The sequence below is a fragment of the Xenopus laevis genome, chromosome 7S (genome assembly GCF_017654675.1).
Source record: "Xenopus laevis strain J_2021 chromosome 7S, Xenopus_laevis_v10.1, whole genome shotgun sequence".
NCBI lineage: Eukaryota > Metazoa > Chordata > Amphibia > Anura > Pipidae > Xenopus > Xenopus laevis.
Window position 1 is genome coordinate 50,218,398 of NC_054384.1, and position 18,073 is coordinate 50,236,470.

Below are 18,073 nucleotides of genomic sequence, written 5' to 3' on the forward strand. Positions count from 1 at the left end.
GAAGAGCAGCAACAAAGGGGGTTTGTTGCAGGGTCATAAACTGTATATCTATTTGAAAACTCACATGTTCTTCAATTGTGTCACAACTTGCTGCGCTTATGTTGCTGCCAGAACGTCTGTAAAGAAACAATATGGATTAAGTCAATTTAACCTATATTTCCTGTGCTTCTATAATGTTCCTACCTTAAATCAGCTTATGTTATGTTGCATGTATTTTAACATTAATGGGGATGTTAATCTAAACATTCAAATTTGTTATTAGCAAGAATATTCAAAATAATCTGTGGAGAAACAATAACCTGTCAGAAACCAGTTCCATAGTGCAGCACTGGCTCTTTCTGAAAGCACAAGACTAGACAAAATGACCTGAGATGGCTGCCTACACATCAATATTACAATTAAAAACAGAAAAAATAAACTTGTTGAGTTAGGAATGAAATTTTACATGGTAGAGTAAATTATTTGCAGTTTGTAATTTAGAAATAAAAACAACACCATAAAAATCATGACATAATCCATTTAATCATGCTACTATAAACTAAGACAGTCCTCTGGGAATGCTCCACAAATTCTGTTTCTTTTTCTCTCACTGATAATTGTATAGAATACAGAAAGGCTTGCACAGCTTGACTATGTATAGAAGAAGTGTTGTAAATAAAAAAAACTATGTACCTCTTAGCCTTTCTATAAGACATGGGTCACCTCATTGTGAAATTACTTTATGAAGAAGCCCCCACGTTCAATCATTCACTGAACGGGCGCAAGTGCAATATCAATAAAGAAAATAGAATTGCATCCCTTAAGCCCCACATAGCAGTCTTTTCTGGAACAGTGGTCTAGCCAGCAGTGCAGGGTGGAGACCTAAGTCCTGTTAAGCACTAGAAAGCCCTGTTCTGACCACTTGCCATATGGAGAAAGTTCAGGGCATTTCCCATTAAGCCCCCTTAGCTTGCATATAGACATTCTACAAGTTTATATAACCTGGACCCCCTTGCAGTGGGCTTCTTCCTCCCCGATCCATATTACACATCACTCCCAATACTGCCTCTTTGCACCACTGCCTGTTAATAAACTACAGTGAAACCTTAATTTTAAATCCACTATATTTAAGTTTTCCCTCATTTTACATTCTTGTTTTGTGGTCCTACCTATATATTATGCGAGATTGCCTATGACTAAGTGCTAGGTAAGCATGAAACGCATTGGGCTCCATGAGGGGTTTTGTTGATATTTTATAACATGTAATAAACTTTGTAATTTTTAACTTTATAGCATGATTTTGCTTTGCTTTTTGTATTACTTGGAGTTCCTAAACCTGATTGTTTTGCCTGCCTGATTGTCCCTTCTTAACGGGGAACTACCACGAAAATATATATATTTTTTTATACAAGCTTCAACATACTGAAATAAGAAACTTTCTAAATACAATCAATTAAATATTTGCATCATTTCTGAAATAATCAAGTTTATGTTCACTTTCCCTCTCTCAGCATTTGTTTCTCTTCATTCTGTCTTCTTGCAGCAGTTGGGTGTCCCTATATATCTTATAGGGGGGGGGGCTCCCTTTCCTAGCAGATGTATTAGAGCTCACTCAAATAACTGATTCCAGTACAAACAAAATCTAACAAAATAACTGCCTTTTGCACAAATCCTGCATGCAGAGAGACATGATGTCTGGTGATTTTAATAGAGTGAGCTCTAATACATCTTCTAGGCAAATAAGATATATTGGATCTAACTGTCAATGATTATCTGACACCCAACTCCTGAAAAAAGACAGAATGAAGAGAAACAGATGCTGAGAGAGGGACAGTGAACATAAACGTGATTATTTTAGAAACAGTACAGAAAATTTAATGGATTGTATTTAGAAAGTTTCTTATTTCAGTATGCTGAAGCTTATATTATATTTCCATTTTCGCGACAGTTGCCCTTTAACTTGTCAGTTAAGAGTTTCTAATGCTAACAGACTTCTGCTGCACCACTATGGCAGCCCCCTCATAGAAGAACAGGGTAGTAAGAAATGTAAAAGTATCAGGCAAATACTTTTATGGCAAAATTATAAATAGCATTCAAAGACAATGTTATGACGGATAATAAAAAAAGGTTATTTTCTGATGTCAGTATCTCTAAGCTCTATAAAAAAATAATTTCATGTTATATGCAATTATCAATATTTTAACTTGTTTTAGATTCATACTTGTGACCTAGGCCATCCTGGGAGGGACTGCTGATGATTTCAGGGGCATCAAAAAATTCATTGTCATCATCTTCATCACTAAGATCCCCTTTTCCTGACACACAAGGGTCTAAGAGTGTACAAAAGAAATGTAAACACACTACATGTAAAATCCCACAGTGCAAAAAATATGAGATGCTGTTTTTTTGCTAATAGTGCAAAACAATTATACCTTTGGAAACCCCAGTGCGAGTGACAGCTGGCAAAACTGTGGCCCCATGGAATGCCCGTTCCAAATGGTTGTGCTGCTTTGCTAGTTGTTCAAGTGTCTCTTCCAGGCGTAGTCGCTGGTCTCGCTCATACTGCAGTGCTCTCTGCCAGCGCTTACTGTGACTTTCAGCCAGAGACATAAAGTCTCTGCAAGCCTAAAGTAAACGATAGATGATGGCTAAGGCTAAAAATATATAGAAATAAGTGACATATTTAAGATTAAATAACAATGTATGAACAATATTTAAATCTACAACTGTTATTTTTTTTAAAAATTATGTAATAAATAAGCTGCAATCAGGGCCAACAATATTGGCACCTTTGCACTTTTTTAAATTACAGGGAGTCCTAGAGTGACATACACCCGACTTGAGGTGGCCATAGACGCACAGATCATATCGTACAAAACAAATTTTCGTAAAATATTTGGTGCATGTATGGTAGGGAAAGAGCCGACCGATATCGGCAGAAGACCTGGATATCGGTCGGCTTGTCGATTGGGCTGGATGGAAAATTTTGATCGGGTGCCTTTGAAGGCACCCCACCCAAACATCGGCCATTGTTAGTGCTGAATCGTCAGATACAGGTAGAATTCTATTGTTTCTACCTTTATAGCTGACGATTCAGCTCTACACGTGTGTATTGAAACAAACAATCTTTCTTGGAAAGATCGTAATTGTTACGTTTATGTCTGCCTTTACATACAACTCATACTTACAAACAGAGGCTATTACAGTAATGCTTGGCCTTTATTAGCATTTAGCTTTAATAAATCACGTGCCCCAAGCCCCTCTGGTGTGTGTTGTCCACTGAAGATTACAGAAAGGTAACAATAAATATGCACAGAAAGGTAAAAATAAATACTATGTTAAGACAAACATTTGTCTTGTTGCATTTAATAAGTAAATGTATATGTTTCAATTTACATACAAATTCAACCTAAGAACAAACCTACAGACCCTATCTCATACGTAACCCAGGGACTGCCTGTACTTAAAAATAAATTGATCTACAAAATCAGTTTGAAGTTAACAAGTCCAGGTTTCCACATTGCTTGTTTAGAGAGCTTTACTTAGCTGCCCAGATTGCCAGTTTGTCACGATTCTGTTGCAAGGATGCCACATCCTGGAAGGAATTAATTGGGCTGGATAGTTTTGTGTCATCTGCAAACACAGATACATTACTTACAATACCCTCCCCCTAAGTCATTAATGAACAAGTTAAATAAAAGTGGACCCAATACCGAGCCCTGGGGGACCCCACTAAGAACTTTACTCCAAGTAAAGAATGTACCATTAACAACCACCCTCTGTACCCGATCCTGTAGCCAGTTTCCTATCCATGTGCAAATGACTTCATTAAGCCCAACAGACCTTAGTTTAGAAAGCAGTCGTTTGTGGGGCACAGTATCAAACGCTTTGGCAAAATCCAAATAGATCATATCTACTGCCCCCCCCAATGTCCAGCATCTTATTTACCTCATCATAAAAAGCAACCAAATTTGTCTGACATGACCTATCCTTCATAAAGCCATGCTGATTGCTGCTCATAATGCCATCCACTAGGACAGGGGTAGGCAACCTGCGGCTCCAGAGCCTCATGCGGCTCTTCATCCTGCTTGCTGCGGCTCAGTCTTACAGCTTTGACTATCACGTTGTCTTTACAGCCCTCACACCTGCTGGCGGCTTCTGGAGTGTGTTACCGCGATAAGCTAACCATTAGCTTACTGCGGTCGCACACTCCAGAAGCCGCCAGCAGGTGCGAGGGCTGTATAGACATCCCAGGCAAGACCAAGCCGCAGCAAGATGATTCATCATGGTCCTTACCGCGGTTGCACACTCAGGACAAGAGAGAAGCCTCCAGAGTCCAGTTGCAGCAGATGCGAGGGCTATAGACGTGGCTGTGATGCATATTTAATGACGTCTATAGCCCTCACCTTTAAACAGATGAGAACACTAGCATTTAATAGGGCTATTCAGTGTTAAGTTTATTTCAAAGTAGGCCTTCACATTGCACTTTTGTTGTTGTAACAGTTAAAATTAAAAAAAGGTTAAAACTTTTAAAAGTTTATAAGTTGTGTTATGTTTTGCGGCTCTAGACTATTTTTCTTTAGTGGAAGAGGGGGCAAAATGGCTCTTTTGATAGTAAAGGTTGCTGAAACCTGCACTAGGACAACATTTTTAATGTGATCCCTTAACAAGCCTTGAAATAATTTGCCCACCACAGAAGTCAAACTTACTGTCCTATAATTGCCAGGCTGAGATCATAATCCCTTTTTAAATATTGGAATGATATCATCTTTTCTCCAATCCATAGGTACCATACCAGATGAAAGTGAATCTGAGAAAATTAGAAAAAGGGGCTGGTCTAAAACTGAACGAAGCTCTCTTAGAACCTGGGGTGTATGCCATCAGGCCCTGCAGCCTTATATACATACATTTTTATTACAGCTTTATTAATCATATCCTGAGTCAGCCACGGACTAGATTGAGCTTAAACATCAGTGCAGCTATGAAGTGAGCCTGGGAACTCAGACTCCTCTGTTGTATACACTGAAGAAAAGAACTGATTTAGCACATTTGCCTTTTCTGTATCTGTTACAACCACACTGGTACCATTATTTAAAGGAGCAACACTCTCAACCTGCATCTTTTTACTATTAATATACTTAAAAAACTTTTTGGGGTTAGTCTTAGTTTTCGCCGCTATGCACTCTTCATTTACTTTCTTTACCTTTCGGATTGCTGTTTTACAACATTTATCATAGTGTTTATATTCACTAAATGAAGCCTCTGTCCCCACAGGCATTTTTAAATGCCTTTCTCTTCTTTCCCATTGACTTATTTACTTCAATATTAAGCCACATAGGGTGATTCTTAATGCTTCTATATATACTCCTTAAGGGAATAAATTGAGAACAGTAACAATTTAATATCATTTTAAATTAAAACCATTTCTGTTCTGTGTTTTTAGCTGAAAACATAATGCCCCAGGCAGCCCTCAATACACTAAAATTAGCTTTTCTGAAATTCATGGTTTTTGTTGCCCCAGTGTATATTTGTATTTTGCACCTGACATTAAATGATATAAAATTATGGTCACTATTACCCAGGGGTAATTTGCTATAAGTTCTGGGTCATTTGAGATCACTAGATCCAGAATAGCATTTTTTCTGGTTGGCTCCTCAGCAACCTTTTCTATTTGCATCAGGAGCATAGCCTCCTCACTTACATTAGGAGATCTATAGCATACCTCTACAATTAATTTGCTGGACTTGTTGCAATTGATGAAGAACTCCACCCATAAGACTTATGCCCCCTCATTTTCTAACATAACCTAATCCTTTATATAAGCATTTAAATCCTGCCTAACAAACAGACATACCCCTCCTCATTTGTTACTGTCTCTGTCCCTCCGAAACAAAGTATAGCCGCTGATATTAACTGCCCAGTCATGTGACTTATTCAGCCATGTTTCGGACACACCAATCACATCATATTTTCCCTCCAGCACCAATCCCATTTTAGCAGTCAGACTCCTTGCATTTGCAAACATACATTTAATAATGGTACCACATTGAACATATGATATGTGGTGAATAACCTGTTTTCCAGTGAATCTTTTACTGAACCCTCCACGCCTAGTTTAAAATCTCTTCCAACTCTTTAGCCATCTTCTCTCCCAAAACAGCTGCACCATCATCATTGAGGTGCAGCCCAACCCTAGCAAGAGCCTGTAGCCGACTAAGAAATCAGCCCAGTTCTCCAAAAACCCAAAACCCTCCTCCCTACACCAATCTATACACTCAGCCACGCATTAATCTCCCTAAACTCTCGCTGTCTTCTTAGCGTTGCTCGTGGCACAGGTAATATCTCTGAGAAAATTACCTTGGAAGTCTTCGCCCTCATCTTTACACCTAGTTTTTTTTAAATCGTTCTTGAGGACCAAAATGGTGAATCTGTTGTTTTGAAGAAGCTGTGGACCAGCCCACCCTTCTGTCCCCTACTTCCCCTCATAATTGTAACAAACCTGCCTCCCTTAGCCTCCACTGTCCCTTCTCCCCCCCCCCCCACTGCACTGGCCCCCAGAGGTTGCTAGGAGGGTTATCCCACAGTTTGGTAAAAAGATTCTTCCACTAGATATTTTTTAGCAAAATTTCCTTGAATCACCGATTTGTTTTCTGTTCTCTTCCATTCAGAATTGATAATCTCCTTAAAGGAACAGTAATACCAAAAAATGTAAGAGTATGAAAGTAATGAAGATATCATGTAGTGTTGCCCTGCACTGGTAAAACTGATCCGTTTGCTTCAGAAACACTACTATACTTCATATAAACAAGCTGCTGAATAGCAATGGTGGAAACTGAAAAAAGGCTATATGGCACAGGATAAATAATGGATAACATAACATTATGTTCTACGAAGCTTATCGGCTATCTGCTGTGTAACCTGAGCTTTTTCTCCTTTGAATAGCTGCCCCCATTGCTACACAGCAGATTATTTATATAAACAATAGTAGTGTTTCTGAAGCAAACAAACCAGTTTTACTAGTGCAGGGCAGCACTGCATTATATTTTTATTACTTTAAAACAATTACATTTTTTGATGTTACTGGTCCTTTAATTGTGTTGTGTACTGGGAAAGTCACTTGTCTCCTCCTCCTGACGGATGGAAAAAAACTTGTCTACTGACGTAGACCTAGGCAGATCTTCGAAAGGCATATCGTCTTTCTTATGGACTTCACTAGATTTCTCACCATAGCAGGATCAAAAGTAGTTTCTTTCTCACACACTTCTTCCCCTTCCTCTGAGAACTCTGAATGTATGTCCCCAGGAGAATATAATTCTTAGTCTGACACATCTGATAATGATTCATATGGCAACTCTCTGACCCTTTTAGATTTCCTGTGCCCTCCAGAGGTAGAAGCAGCAGCCTCCTGCACGCCTTGCACCACAGCTTGCTTGATTATTGAAACAAGAGCTTCCAATTGCGGTATTCCCGAAGGCTGAGGGTCTGAAGACAGCAAGCCAGACATCTTAACCCTAAACAAGAGGGCTGGAGAGGGACTCACAATACGTAGCTGAGCGCAGTTCAACGCTGCACAGCTTCTAGGGAGATATTCTGTCTACCTCACATCCACTTATGCCACCTGCGTTACTCGCACTGCGTGTCCCTTGTTATGCTGAGCGTGCTTTCCGGGCACGTGTCCTCTCCCACGGCTTGGAACGCATGAACTCTGCCTCTTACTCACATAACGCCGTATCCTGACGGCTAATTCCCTGGTCTGCCCCATCCTACTCTTTACACAGCAGGAGGGAATTTCACAGCAGCTCCAGCACTCGACCCTGCCCAACGGAATGGTAATGGTAACTGAATGTTGTCTGCAACAGCAAAATCATCCACATACAAGCACCTCCCCCCCCAATCAACTCCAGAGCTTTTATCTTCTTAATTGATAATGACATAACGTGGGAATTGCCCACACCTGCCCATGAAATAGCCATTGAGTCAATGGTCCAATTACTTTTGAGCCCCTGAAATGAAGTGATTCTGTAAAAAAAAAAAAAAAAAAAAGGCTTTAGTTCCTCACATTTTTATGCAATCTTTTTGTTCAACCCACTGAATTAAAGCTGAAAGTCTGCAGCTTTTATGATCATAACTTTGTAATTAAAACCCCCTGTTTTTTTGTAAACACATATATACTGAATTACTTATGACACAGGGGACCAGGGAATGTGCATTAATTAATTGGACAAATCAGTAGCACTTCCATTGTATTTAAATACATTTTTACTTAGCCTTGGAGTGCTCCCACAGTCCCCATGTTGTTAGCAGCACCTCACACCTCCCCCCCTTCAACAAATGGTGGTCTCATGCCTTTAAAAATGGGCGTTGGTTTGGGCAGTCTCTCTCTCTCTTAAAGCCACAAAAGTCGCGGGGAAGGATCTAGCCCTCTGATTGAAACCAATGGCAAGATCAGGAGACACTTAACCCAAGGAAAGCTACTATGCAGGGAGGCACAAGCCTTTTTATACTATGACTAGCACTTCCAATGTATTTAAAAGGATACTGTCATGGGAAAAAATTTTTTTTGCAAACTGAATCAGTTAATAGTGCTGCTCCAGCAGAATTCTGCATTGAAATCCATTTCTCAACAGAGCAAACAGACTTTTTTATATTCAATTTTGAAATCTGACATGGGGCTAAACATATTGTCAATTTCCCAGCTGCCCCAAGTCATGTGACTTGTGCTCTGATAAACTTCAATCACTCTTTACTGCTGTACTGCAAGTTGGAGTGATATCACCCCCCTTCCTTTCCCCCCCCCCAGCAGCCAAACAAAAGAACAATGCGAAGGTAACCAGATAACAGCTCCCTAACACAAGATAACAGCTGCCTGGTAGATCTAAGAACAGCACTCAATAGTAAAAACCCATGTCCCACTGAGACACATTCAGTTACATTGAGAAGGAAAAACAGCAGCCCGCCAGAAAGCATTTCTCTCCTAAATTGCAGGCACAAGTCACATGACCAGGGGCAGCTGGGAAATTGACAAAATGTCTAGCCCCATGTCAGATCTCAAAATTGAATATAAAAAAATCTGTTTGCTCTTTTGAGAAATGGATTTCAGTGCAGAATTCTGCTGGAGCAGCACTATTAACTGATTCATTTTGAATTTTTTTTTTCCCATGACAGTATCCCTTTAAATGCATTTTACTTAGCCTTGGAGTGCTTCCACAATCCCCCTCATTTTTTTTCTTTTTTTTTTACACAGTTCCTGGATCCCTAAAATCTGCAAAACATATGAGAGCCCGCATTACTCATAAAAGTGCAAATTACTCATTTATAGAATTTTATGCTTAAGGAAATTGCAAACCAATACTATCTGCAGATCAATGAATAATAGTGTGGTATAGATGTGCTGTTCTAGGAGACTTGAGAAAATAGAGTAGTCTCCTATTACCATTAAACTGACATTGAGACATTTATATCAATGACAGACGTTGTATCAGTACAAATTGTATCAGTACTGCAATGCCTATCTTTGCTCAAAGCATCGAGTTCAGCAGCTACAATGCTCTGATACACAGTAGCACTTTTTAATTTCTTTTCCATCCTTTAACATGATTAACCAAAAGCCTGAGCAGCTTCTTAGGCCACAGTCAGCGTCACTAGACCCTAATATTTTCATTGCAGTTAACAATGAAAGCTAGATAGAATTTGAAAATAAGCATATGCCAAATGGCTTGCCGACTATGATAATTTGATTTCGGAATTCTGGACTCATAAGTCTTGTATAAAAATAGTTTCAGCTAATTTACAAGCATTCCCCACTAAACGTAAGTCTGCAGCATTCATTTTTACTGGATGTAACATTACATAATTAAATAAGTCAAAAAGTACATTCTTAGTCAGTATTTTTTCTTTAAGTTCTGTTTTGCTCCATAAAAATGTAATGAAATTTAAAGGAGAAGGAAAGGCATCATACACTTGGGGGTGCCAAATGTTAGGCACCCCAAGTGATTGTATTGACTTACCTGAAACCCCGGGCTAGTGCTCCTATAGGCAGAAAACTGCACCGGCCTGGGATTATACCAGTGAGTACCACATAGCGATCCTCTTCCGTCTTCCTCTTTCCTTCACGCTGCTGCGCATGCGCAGAACGAATAAGCCGAACTTTAACTAAAAAGTAGGTGATTTCATTCAACTGTGCATGTGTTTGCCCTGGGAAATTTCAAGAAAGAAGATGCCGGAAGAGGATCGCTCTGTGGTGCTCACTGGTATAACCGCGGGCCGGTGCAGTTTTCTGCTGATAGGAGCACCAGCCTGGGGTTTCAGGTAAGTCAATACAATAACTTGGGGGTGCCTAACATTTGGCACCCCCAAGTGTATGATGCCTTAATTTCTCCTTTAATGGATAACATACATTATAGGAAACATAGATTTTATTATTTTGCATATAAGCAAAACTCTCAAGTGTAAAGGTACTAACTGAAATATTAAACAATATAATTTAAGTTGGGGTTGGCATGTCCAGCATACTACTCTACATATGCTTTAAAGCCCTGTAAATGAGGATCAGTTTATAGGGACTTCCAAGCACTACTGAGTTTCCTTTCCAGATTTCATTCGGCTTTGCAGTTAAATGAAAAGAGACTTTGCTCAACCAAACAGCTTGTCTTGTGGAATTACTCCACTCAAAGACTTTTTTTTTTTGTCATAGCTATTTTTAATTGGTTGACTTACCTTAGCCAGTGTTAATTTTCTACAACTGCAAATGTCTCACTTGACATATCCATGCTTCTTGCTCTGACTTGTATAATGAACTTGGGGTTCAGTACATATTGCGTCTCATTGTATAATCTGCCTGCGGACACAGTTCTAGAGTCCTGCATCAGGTCGGGAACCCACGCAACACCCGCAACGTGGTTGGATTTTGGGTAAAAACTCTCGGATTCCTCAGCCGTGCTAGTAGTCCACGGGTAACCTGGCCGGGTACCCAAAAGAGGTGCGGACTTGATACCTCCCATACTTCCTTGTGGTTCTGCCAGTTTTTTTTTTAAGAAGATTTGGCGCCAGAGTGACATCACTCCCTGGCAAATGTGATGTCACGTTTGGTTCAGAGTGTTCCCTGGGTTGGAAGGTTAATTGGCCTTTTGCAGATTGTTTGTTTCAAAAAATGGACCCGCGCATGCATCAATCTATAGTAACTGGTACAGATTTTGTTCAGGGTCTAAAAATTCATTCAACAAACCCTTAAGTCTGCTGCACTAATTTTAATATCAGGGTGTTACTTTTTATTAGTTTACTTGGATGTGCTGCTCTTGCTATTTCTTCCTTTTAAAACTTGTGGGTGGGGCCTTTAAAAGCAGGCTTGCCTTGAATTTCTGCCCCTCCTTTCTATGCCGCACCCCGCCTTGGCAAACAATTTATTAAATGAATGTCCAGAGTTACCCAACAAGGCTTCCCATTTTTGCCCCTTCTATTTGCCTTGGCCAACCTTGATACTGTTTTCAAAGCCACGAGAGAAACTGTTGGTGTGGGCTAGACTCCCCCTATTCATCTGGGGAAGAATTAACTTGCTAAAGATGAATTTTTTTCCCCCTAAATTTCTCTATATTTTCCCACAATTCGCCAACCCTCATTCTACTGAAATGTTTTGCCTCCCTAGATAAAGTGCAGACTGCCTTTCTGTGGGCTAAAAAAAAACACAGATTTGCTAGAGCCAAGTTTAGACTACCAGTTAAAGAGGTGGGGGGGGGTCTAGGTCTTCCACACTGGCTATTTTTACTTAAAGGAAAACTATACCCCCAAAATGAACACTTAAGCAACAGATAGTTCATATTATATTAAGTGGCATATTAAAGAATCTTACCAAACTGAAATATATATTTAAGTAAATATTGCCCTTTTACATCTCTTGGCTTGAGCCACCATTTCGTGATGGTGTCTGTGCTGTCTCAGAGATCACCTGACCAGAAATACTTCAACTCTAACTGTAACAGGAAGAAGTGTGAAAGCAAAAGACACAACTCTGTCTGTTAATTGGCTCATGTGACCTAAAATGTATGGTTTGTTGGTATGTTTGTGAGTACAGTGAATCCTACGATCCCAGGGGGCGGCCCTTATTTTTTAAAATGGCAATTTTCTATTTATGATTACCCAATGGCACATACTACTACAAAAGTATATTGTTATGAAAATGGTTTATTTACATGAAGCAGGATTTTACATATGAGCTGTTTTATGCAATATCTTTTTATAGAGACCTACATTGTTTGGGGGGTATAGTTTTCCTTTAATAGTACTCACCGTTTATAAGGATATAATTTACAAGATATTCATGGCTTTTGTGTATTATATTTGTATAAATTGAAGCCCCAATTCTATCCCCAGGTCTGCCGCTATGGGGAAACTCTCACCTACCCAACTTTCAATAAAATGAACCATACCGGAGGGAGTGGCCAAGATGTCGAACTGAACGGTCGCACTAGTTGCAGCTCTGTGCCACTATAAGTAATTCTGAATAAAAAAGCAGGTATACCAGCAGGAAACTCAGCTATATACATCACTGGACATACAGTCTACAACATGGGGAAGAATAGCAACAAAACCAAGCCGGACAACCGTCTAGGCCGATACCTACATGCTGAATGCTGGCTGCAAGAGTACCTAGGAGGGGAATCCTTCTCAAAGCTCTTAGTCATGGAACGAGCACATCGCATCTGTAAATGGCCTTTAACACCTGGGGCCAACCCAAGGCCTTTCATCATGCAGTTCCTGAACTACCGCGATAGGGATGCAGCTCTTATCATGGTGGGCAAAAAAGGCCCTATCTCCTGGAATGGCAATCGCATATCCCTGTACCCAGATTATTCTCCGGCAGTGCAGAAGCAGCGGGCCTCCCTCCAAGGGGTCAAGAGGAGACTCCGTGATGAGGGCTTGACTTACTCAATGACCTACCCAGCGAAACTTTGCATTGTAGCTGACGGGTCTACTTATTTCTTCATAACTCCAAGCGAGGCGGAAGACTGGCTAAACACCCGGGGCAAACAAGCTCAGATACTTAACAGCCCTAGAAGACGGTAAATACAACTGTTGTCCGGCACAAACTGTGAGTATAGCACTTACTGATGTACATGCACTTGACTATTGTCCAGAATATGTCCAGAGGCCAGGCTAGACATATTGTCTGATAACTATGCCACTACATTACCCACTTGTAACGATGGGAGGACTCACAGCTATATAAGCTTCTATAACCAGACACAAAGTGGAATGGGAAGCTACACAAGGGCGCTAACAGTAACACAGTATTGAATGCACCCTTACTGTAGAGTGGATGCCCATAGTCATATAACTTTAAGTGCTAATACACAACACTGCTGCCTACAAGGTTTGTCACGGAGGGGACAATAAGACATGTATGGCCAAGGAGGCCAAATAGGCTGCAAAAGAATACAGTACAACCCACCGGTTACCTTCCTATTGTTACTAAGTTTGGGGTTAAGGCTGTCTATGTTGGGTAGGCAAGCAGGGTGGGACCAAGGGCTTGTCGGGGGTTTTTTGTTGTAAGTTAAGTTCTTGTTTCTCTACACTTAATTTCTATAAGGCTACCAAAATTATACTTGTCTATAAAAATGCAAATCCTACGGTAAAACAATTCTCCACTGCCATTCTCCTGGTAAAAGAACTCTCTCTCACGTATAGATATGGCACTTGGCTCTTCAGATGTTATACACTGGCTGCAGGACATATCGTATCTCCCTAGGGCCCTATAAGACCATGCACCGCTATGCTTAACATTCTGCACAAAACCACAGCCACAGCACTATATGTGAAGGATATCCCCCATCTGGCTGAACAATACTGATGTACTAGAAACTTGTACCACAGAATATAAGGCATATTGGGAAATAAATACAGATACTAGCTCCACTAACAGTTTGGGACGCCTCTAAGGCTACAGCCTGAGGAACATTGTTAGCTGCAATATTTATGGCTCACACCAATGCTAGGGAATCTATAGACAAGGCAGAAAAGGAGGTACCAGAGGCCGAACAGGTCCTGAGTGTAAACATCACCCCAACTAACTATCAAGCTCTTGCAACTGCACAGAGGAATCTAGAGCTTGCCCAAACCGCTTCCACTCTGAAGAAATTATTATATGCTAGCCAGAGAGCCTTTGATCAGGAGGACAAAAATGGCAGAACACTGGCGTACCTAGCAAGAACAATACACCCTTCCATACTTATTCCTAGAATACAAACGGCTGCCGGGCTATCTCCTCAGGCTCTATATCAGAGCCTGAGGAGATAGCCCATGAATATGCCAAGTTTTAAGCAGATCTATACAGTTCCAGGACTAAATGCTGAGATAGACCAGTTCTTCTCATGTGTTGAATTCCCACGTCTTGGGCAAGCTGAAGCCGCATATTTAGACAGTGGGTGAGGTTGGAGAGGCAATAGGTAGCCTGGCTCCTGGGAAAACCGCAGGCGGCCTACCGGCAGTGTGGTACTGTTTGCTTAGTGAAGACCTCACTCCAAAACTCATATTGGGGCGAGGGAAACTGCGTCCCTTCCTCAGTCTTTTTACTCTGCAAGAATTGTTCTTATACACAAAGAGGGGAAGAACCCAGATCTGTGTGATTCATACAGGCCGATTTCTCTTATAAATACAGATGTAAAAATCCTAGCAAAACTGCTATCCCGCCGTTTAAGATCAGTCACCTCCACATTTGTCCACCCTGACCAAACAGCCTATATGCCTAATAAGAGTACAGCATTTAACCTCAGATGATTATTTTCTCACCTACAAACTCAACATACTAACACTGGATCCAGAACTCTGGCGGCACTAGACGCCGTTAAGGCATTTGGTACAGTTGAATGGCGCTATTTATGGAAAGCGCTGAGAAACTTTGGGATTGGGCCGCAGTTCATAGCATGGATTCAACTCCTGTATCATGCACCGGTCGCACAGATCCAGGTCAACAATGTCCTCCCCAAGCCATTCCCCCTTTCCAGTGGCACCAGACAGGGATGCTCCCTGTCTACACTATTATTAGCATTAACTATTGAACCATATGCTATAATGATCCGCCAGTCCCCTAGAGTGTTAGGCCTAAAGTGTGGTAGGATGGAAGAAAAAAATTCTCTATAAGCAGATGGTGTACTGATATTTTTGGACAACCCCAACGACTCCCTCCACCATGTATTGGAACTGGCTGACAAATTTGTTGTCTTTAGTGGCCTCAAAGTGAACAAAAATAAGTCTTCCCTATTCTCCATGGAACAGGGGACACTCACGCTAGGCCTACAATGGGTAAATAAATTCAAATACTTGGGGATCAGTATCAAACCTATAATACAAAACTTCAAAGCAACAGTCAACCAATGGCTATGGCTCGCTTTGACAGTGCGGGGAAGGGTCAATTTATTTAAAATGGTTTATCTTCCTAAGTTTCTCTATGTATTGCAACAGGGTGTGGATATCTAAACAAATTTTTAATCGTATCAATGCCATCCTCTTTCCATATGTGTGGGGCAATAAACCCCCCAAAATAAAAAAGTCAACACTAATGGCTCCTCGGGAGCTAGGAGGCCTAGCGCTTCCACGCCTTCGTCTATACAGGTATAGATCAGTTATCCGGAAAACCCCAGGTTGCAAGCATTCTGGATAACAGGTCCCATACCTGTATTACTATGCATCTCAGCTGGCATTCATTCATAATTGGTTCCACGCCGATCCAAATAGCTCCCTCACAGCTATCCACACTACTCTAGCTGGCTTGTTAGAAGCCTTGCGTAACGCTCCATAATGGAAAGCTAGAGATACCCCTGAACTCCTCTGTTCTGGGCTATGGCCACCAGACTATTTGTAGACTCCTCCTCACAATTCTCACCCCTATGGAGGAATTCTCACTACTCTCACCTAAGTTCCCTACAGTACTTCCAATATTGGCTTAACATAGGACCTACATAATTCCCTCATTTCTACCAGAGATAGCATGGTACAATTCAAAATTATTCATAGAACATATATCACCCCATTGAGATTTAAAGCTATGGGTAGGAATCCTAATGCAAATTGCCCCACAGGCCTCTTTTATATGCTGTGGACATGTCCGGCAATCCATAAATATGGACCAACCTGGTCAAATATATATCAATGGCGAAAAGGAGTATTACCCTCTCACACCCTGGCAGTCCGAATAACTGCGAATCCCAGGTGCTCGGTGATAGAGGAATTGGCTGCCTCAAATTCAGCGTCGAAGAAGAAAACACCGGCACATCATGGGTAATGCTAGCAAGAAAACCCTTGCTCGTTTATTGCGAATGCAACGTTTCGGGGTGTAACCCCTTTGTCAAGCATACCGGATATTAGTGCACATAGTATTTAAAAGCATAGCAATTAAACTTAATTAGTGAAAGTGGTATTACAATATCAAACAGATATAAGAAAAAGTCATAATATAAATACAATAATTTAACCCTTTAAGTGCCAGCAGAATTTCACATTTTGGTTACGCGAAATGCCAGCCGTTTTTGAAACATTTTGTGCTCTCTCACTTTAGGGGCATTTTCTGAGGGGAAACCTATAGTTTACCTAGGAAAACTATACATTGTTTTTTTCGGTAGAAACTGAGCTTTCTAAATCTGCCTGAGTTTTCATGTATTTCCACCTGTGCAAAAAAATTTATAGTGCTAAATACCAAAAAAAAATGAAAAATTACCATTTTTCATCGTATATCAATTTATACCAGAAAAATATTTCATTTTACGGATGAAAATCCAACTGATTTGGAAAGCCTTATGTCTCTCGTACGTGCCAATACCAGATATGTATAGTTTTAGGGAGATTTAGGACTTCTGTACCTCAAAAACTCCCGGCAGTATATTACCGAATTTTGAAAGCACTAAGGCAGAAAACGGCATGCTTTAGATTCCAAGGCAAAAACTCCTGAAACCGTAGGTTTACCCCAGAAAACCATACATTTTTGAAAAGTACACATTCTGCCGATTACAAAATGGGTAACTATGTCTCTCTAATCCCAACTACCAAACATAAAAGCTTGTCTGAACATAGCGGTTTTTCAAAAAAAAATTCAAAATTCTGAAAAATCATTGCAAAGGTTTTATTTTGCTGCTCCGCATATCCCAAACTATATTAGGTACCAAGAAAAAGCACCTGAAATATGATTGCCAGGGGTCCACTGAACAGTTTGATACCCATTATGCATAGGTTTACCAAAGTATCTGGCATTTAGAGACACCAATATGAAGTTAGCACATCCAAATTGATCAGGACTTTACTTCAGCTACTGAGAAATCAACACATTGACTGCATTTTTTGTGGGGTAAAAACACAGAAATATATGTTTACCCCCCAAACCCATATATTTTTGGAAAGTACACATTCTACAGAATCTAAAATGGGTACCCATGCCTTTCTTCTCCAAACTACTGAGTCGCAAGGCTTTCCCAAAATTGTCGGTTTTGGTGAAATATGTGAAAATTGCCTCAAACCTTCAACTTCCCAGCACCATATCACCCATGTATCATTATGTACTAAGAAAAAGCACCCTAAATATGATTGCCAGGGTTCCTCTGAACATTTTGGTGGCCATTGTTCATAGGTTTACCAAAGTATCTGGCATTTAGAGGCCCCAAAATGAAGTTAGCGCATACAAACAGTCCCGTGGGTAACTTCAGCTAATGAAAAATCAAACACATTGACTGCATTTTTGTGGGGTAAAAACACAGAAATATATGTTTACCCCCAAAACCCATATATTTTTGGAAAGTACACATTCTACTGAATCTAAAATGGCTACCCATGCCTTTCTGCTCCAAACTACTGAGTCGCAAGGCTTTCCCACAATTGTCAGTTTTGGTGAAATATGTGAAAATTGCCTCAAACCTTCAACTTCTCAGCACCATATCACCCATGTATCGTTACGCACCAAGAAAAAGCACCCTAAATATGATTGCCAGGGTTCCTCCAAACAGTTTGGTGGCCATTGTTCATAGGTTTACCAAAGTATCTGGCATTTAGAGGCCCCAAAATGAAGTTAGCGCATACAAACAGTCCCGTGGGTAACTTCAGCTAATGAAAAATCAAC

General features: G+C 40.5%; 1 protein-coding gene across 2 annotated transcripts in view; it reads right to left on the reverse strand.

Moving 5' to 3' along the window:
* osbp.S (oxysterol binding protein S homeolog) overlaps positions 1–18,073 on the reverse strand; it is a 67,629-nt gene that overhangs the window by 10,257 nt on the left and 39,299 nt on the right. For both annotated transcript variants that reach the window (XM_018227659.2, XM_018227660.2), the window contains 3 exons: positions 2,412–2,604; positions 2,201–2,309; positions 65–116 (listed from right to left, as the gene is read on the reverse strand). In XM_018227659.2, the coding sequence (XP_018083148.1) occupies positions 65–116; positions 2,201–2,309; positions 2,412–2,604 (354 nt within the window). The remainder of the gene's footprint in view (positions 1–64; positions 117–2,200; positions 2,310–2,411; positions 2,605–18,073) is intronic.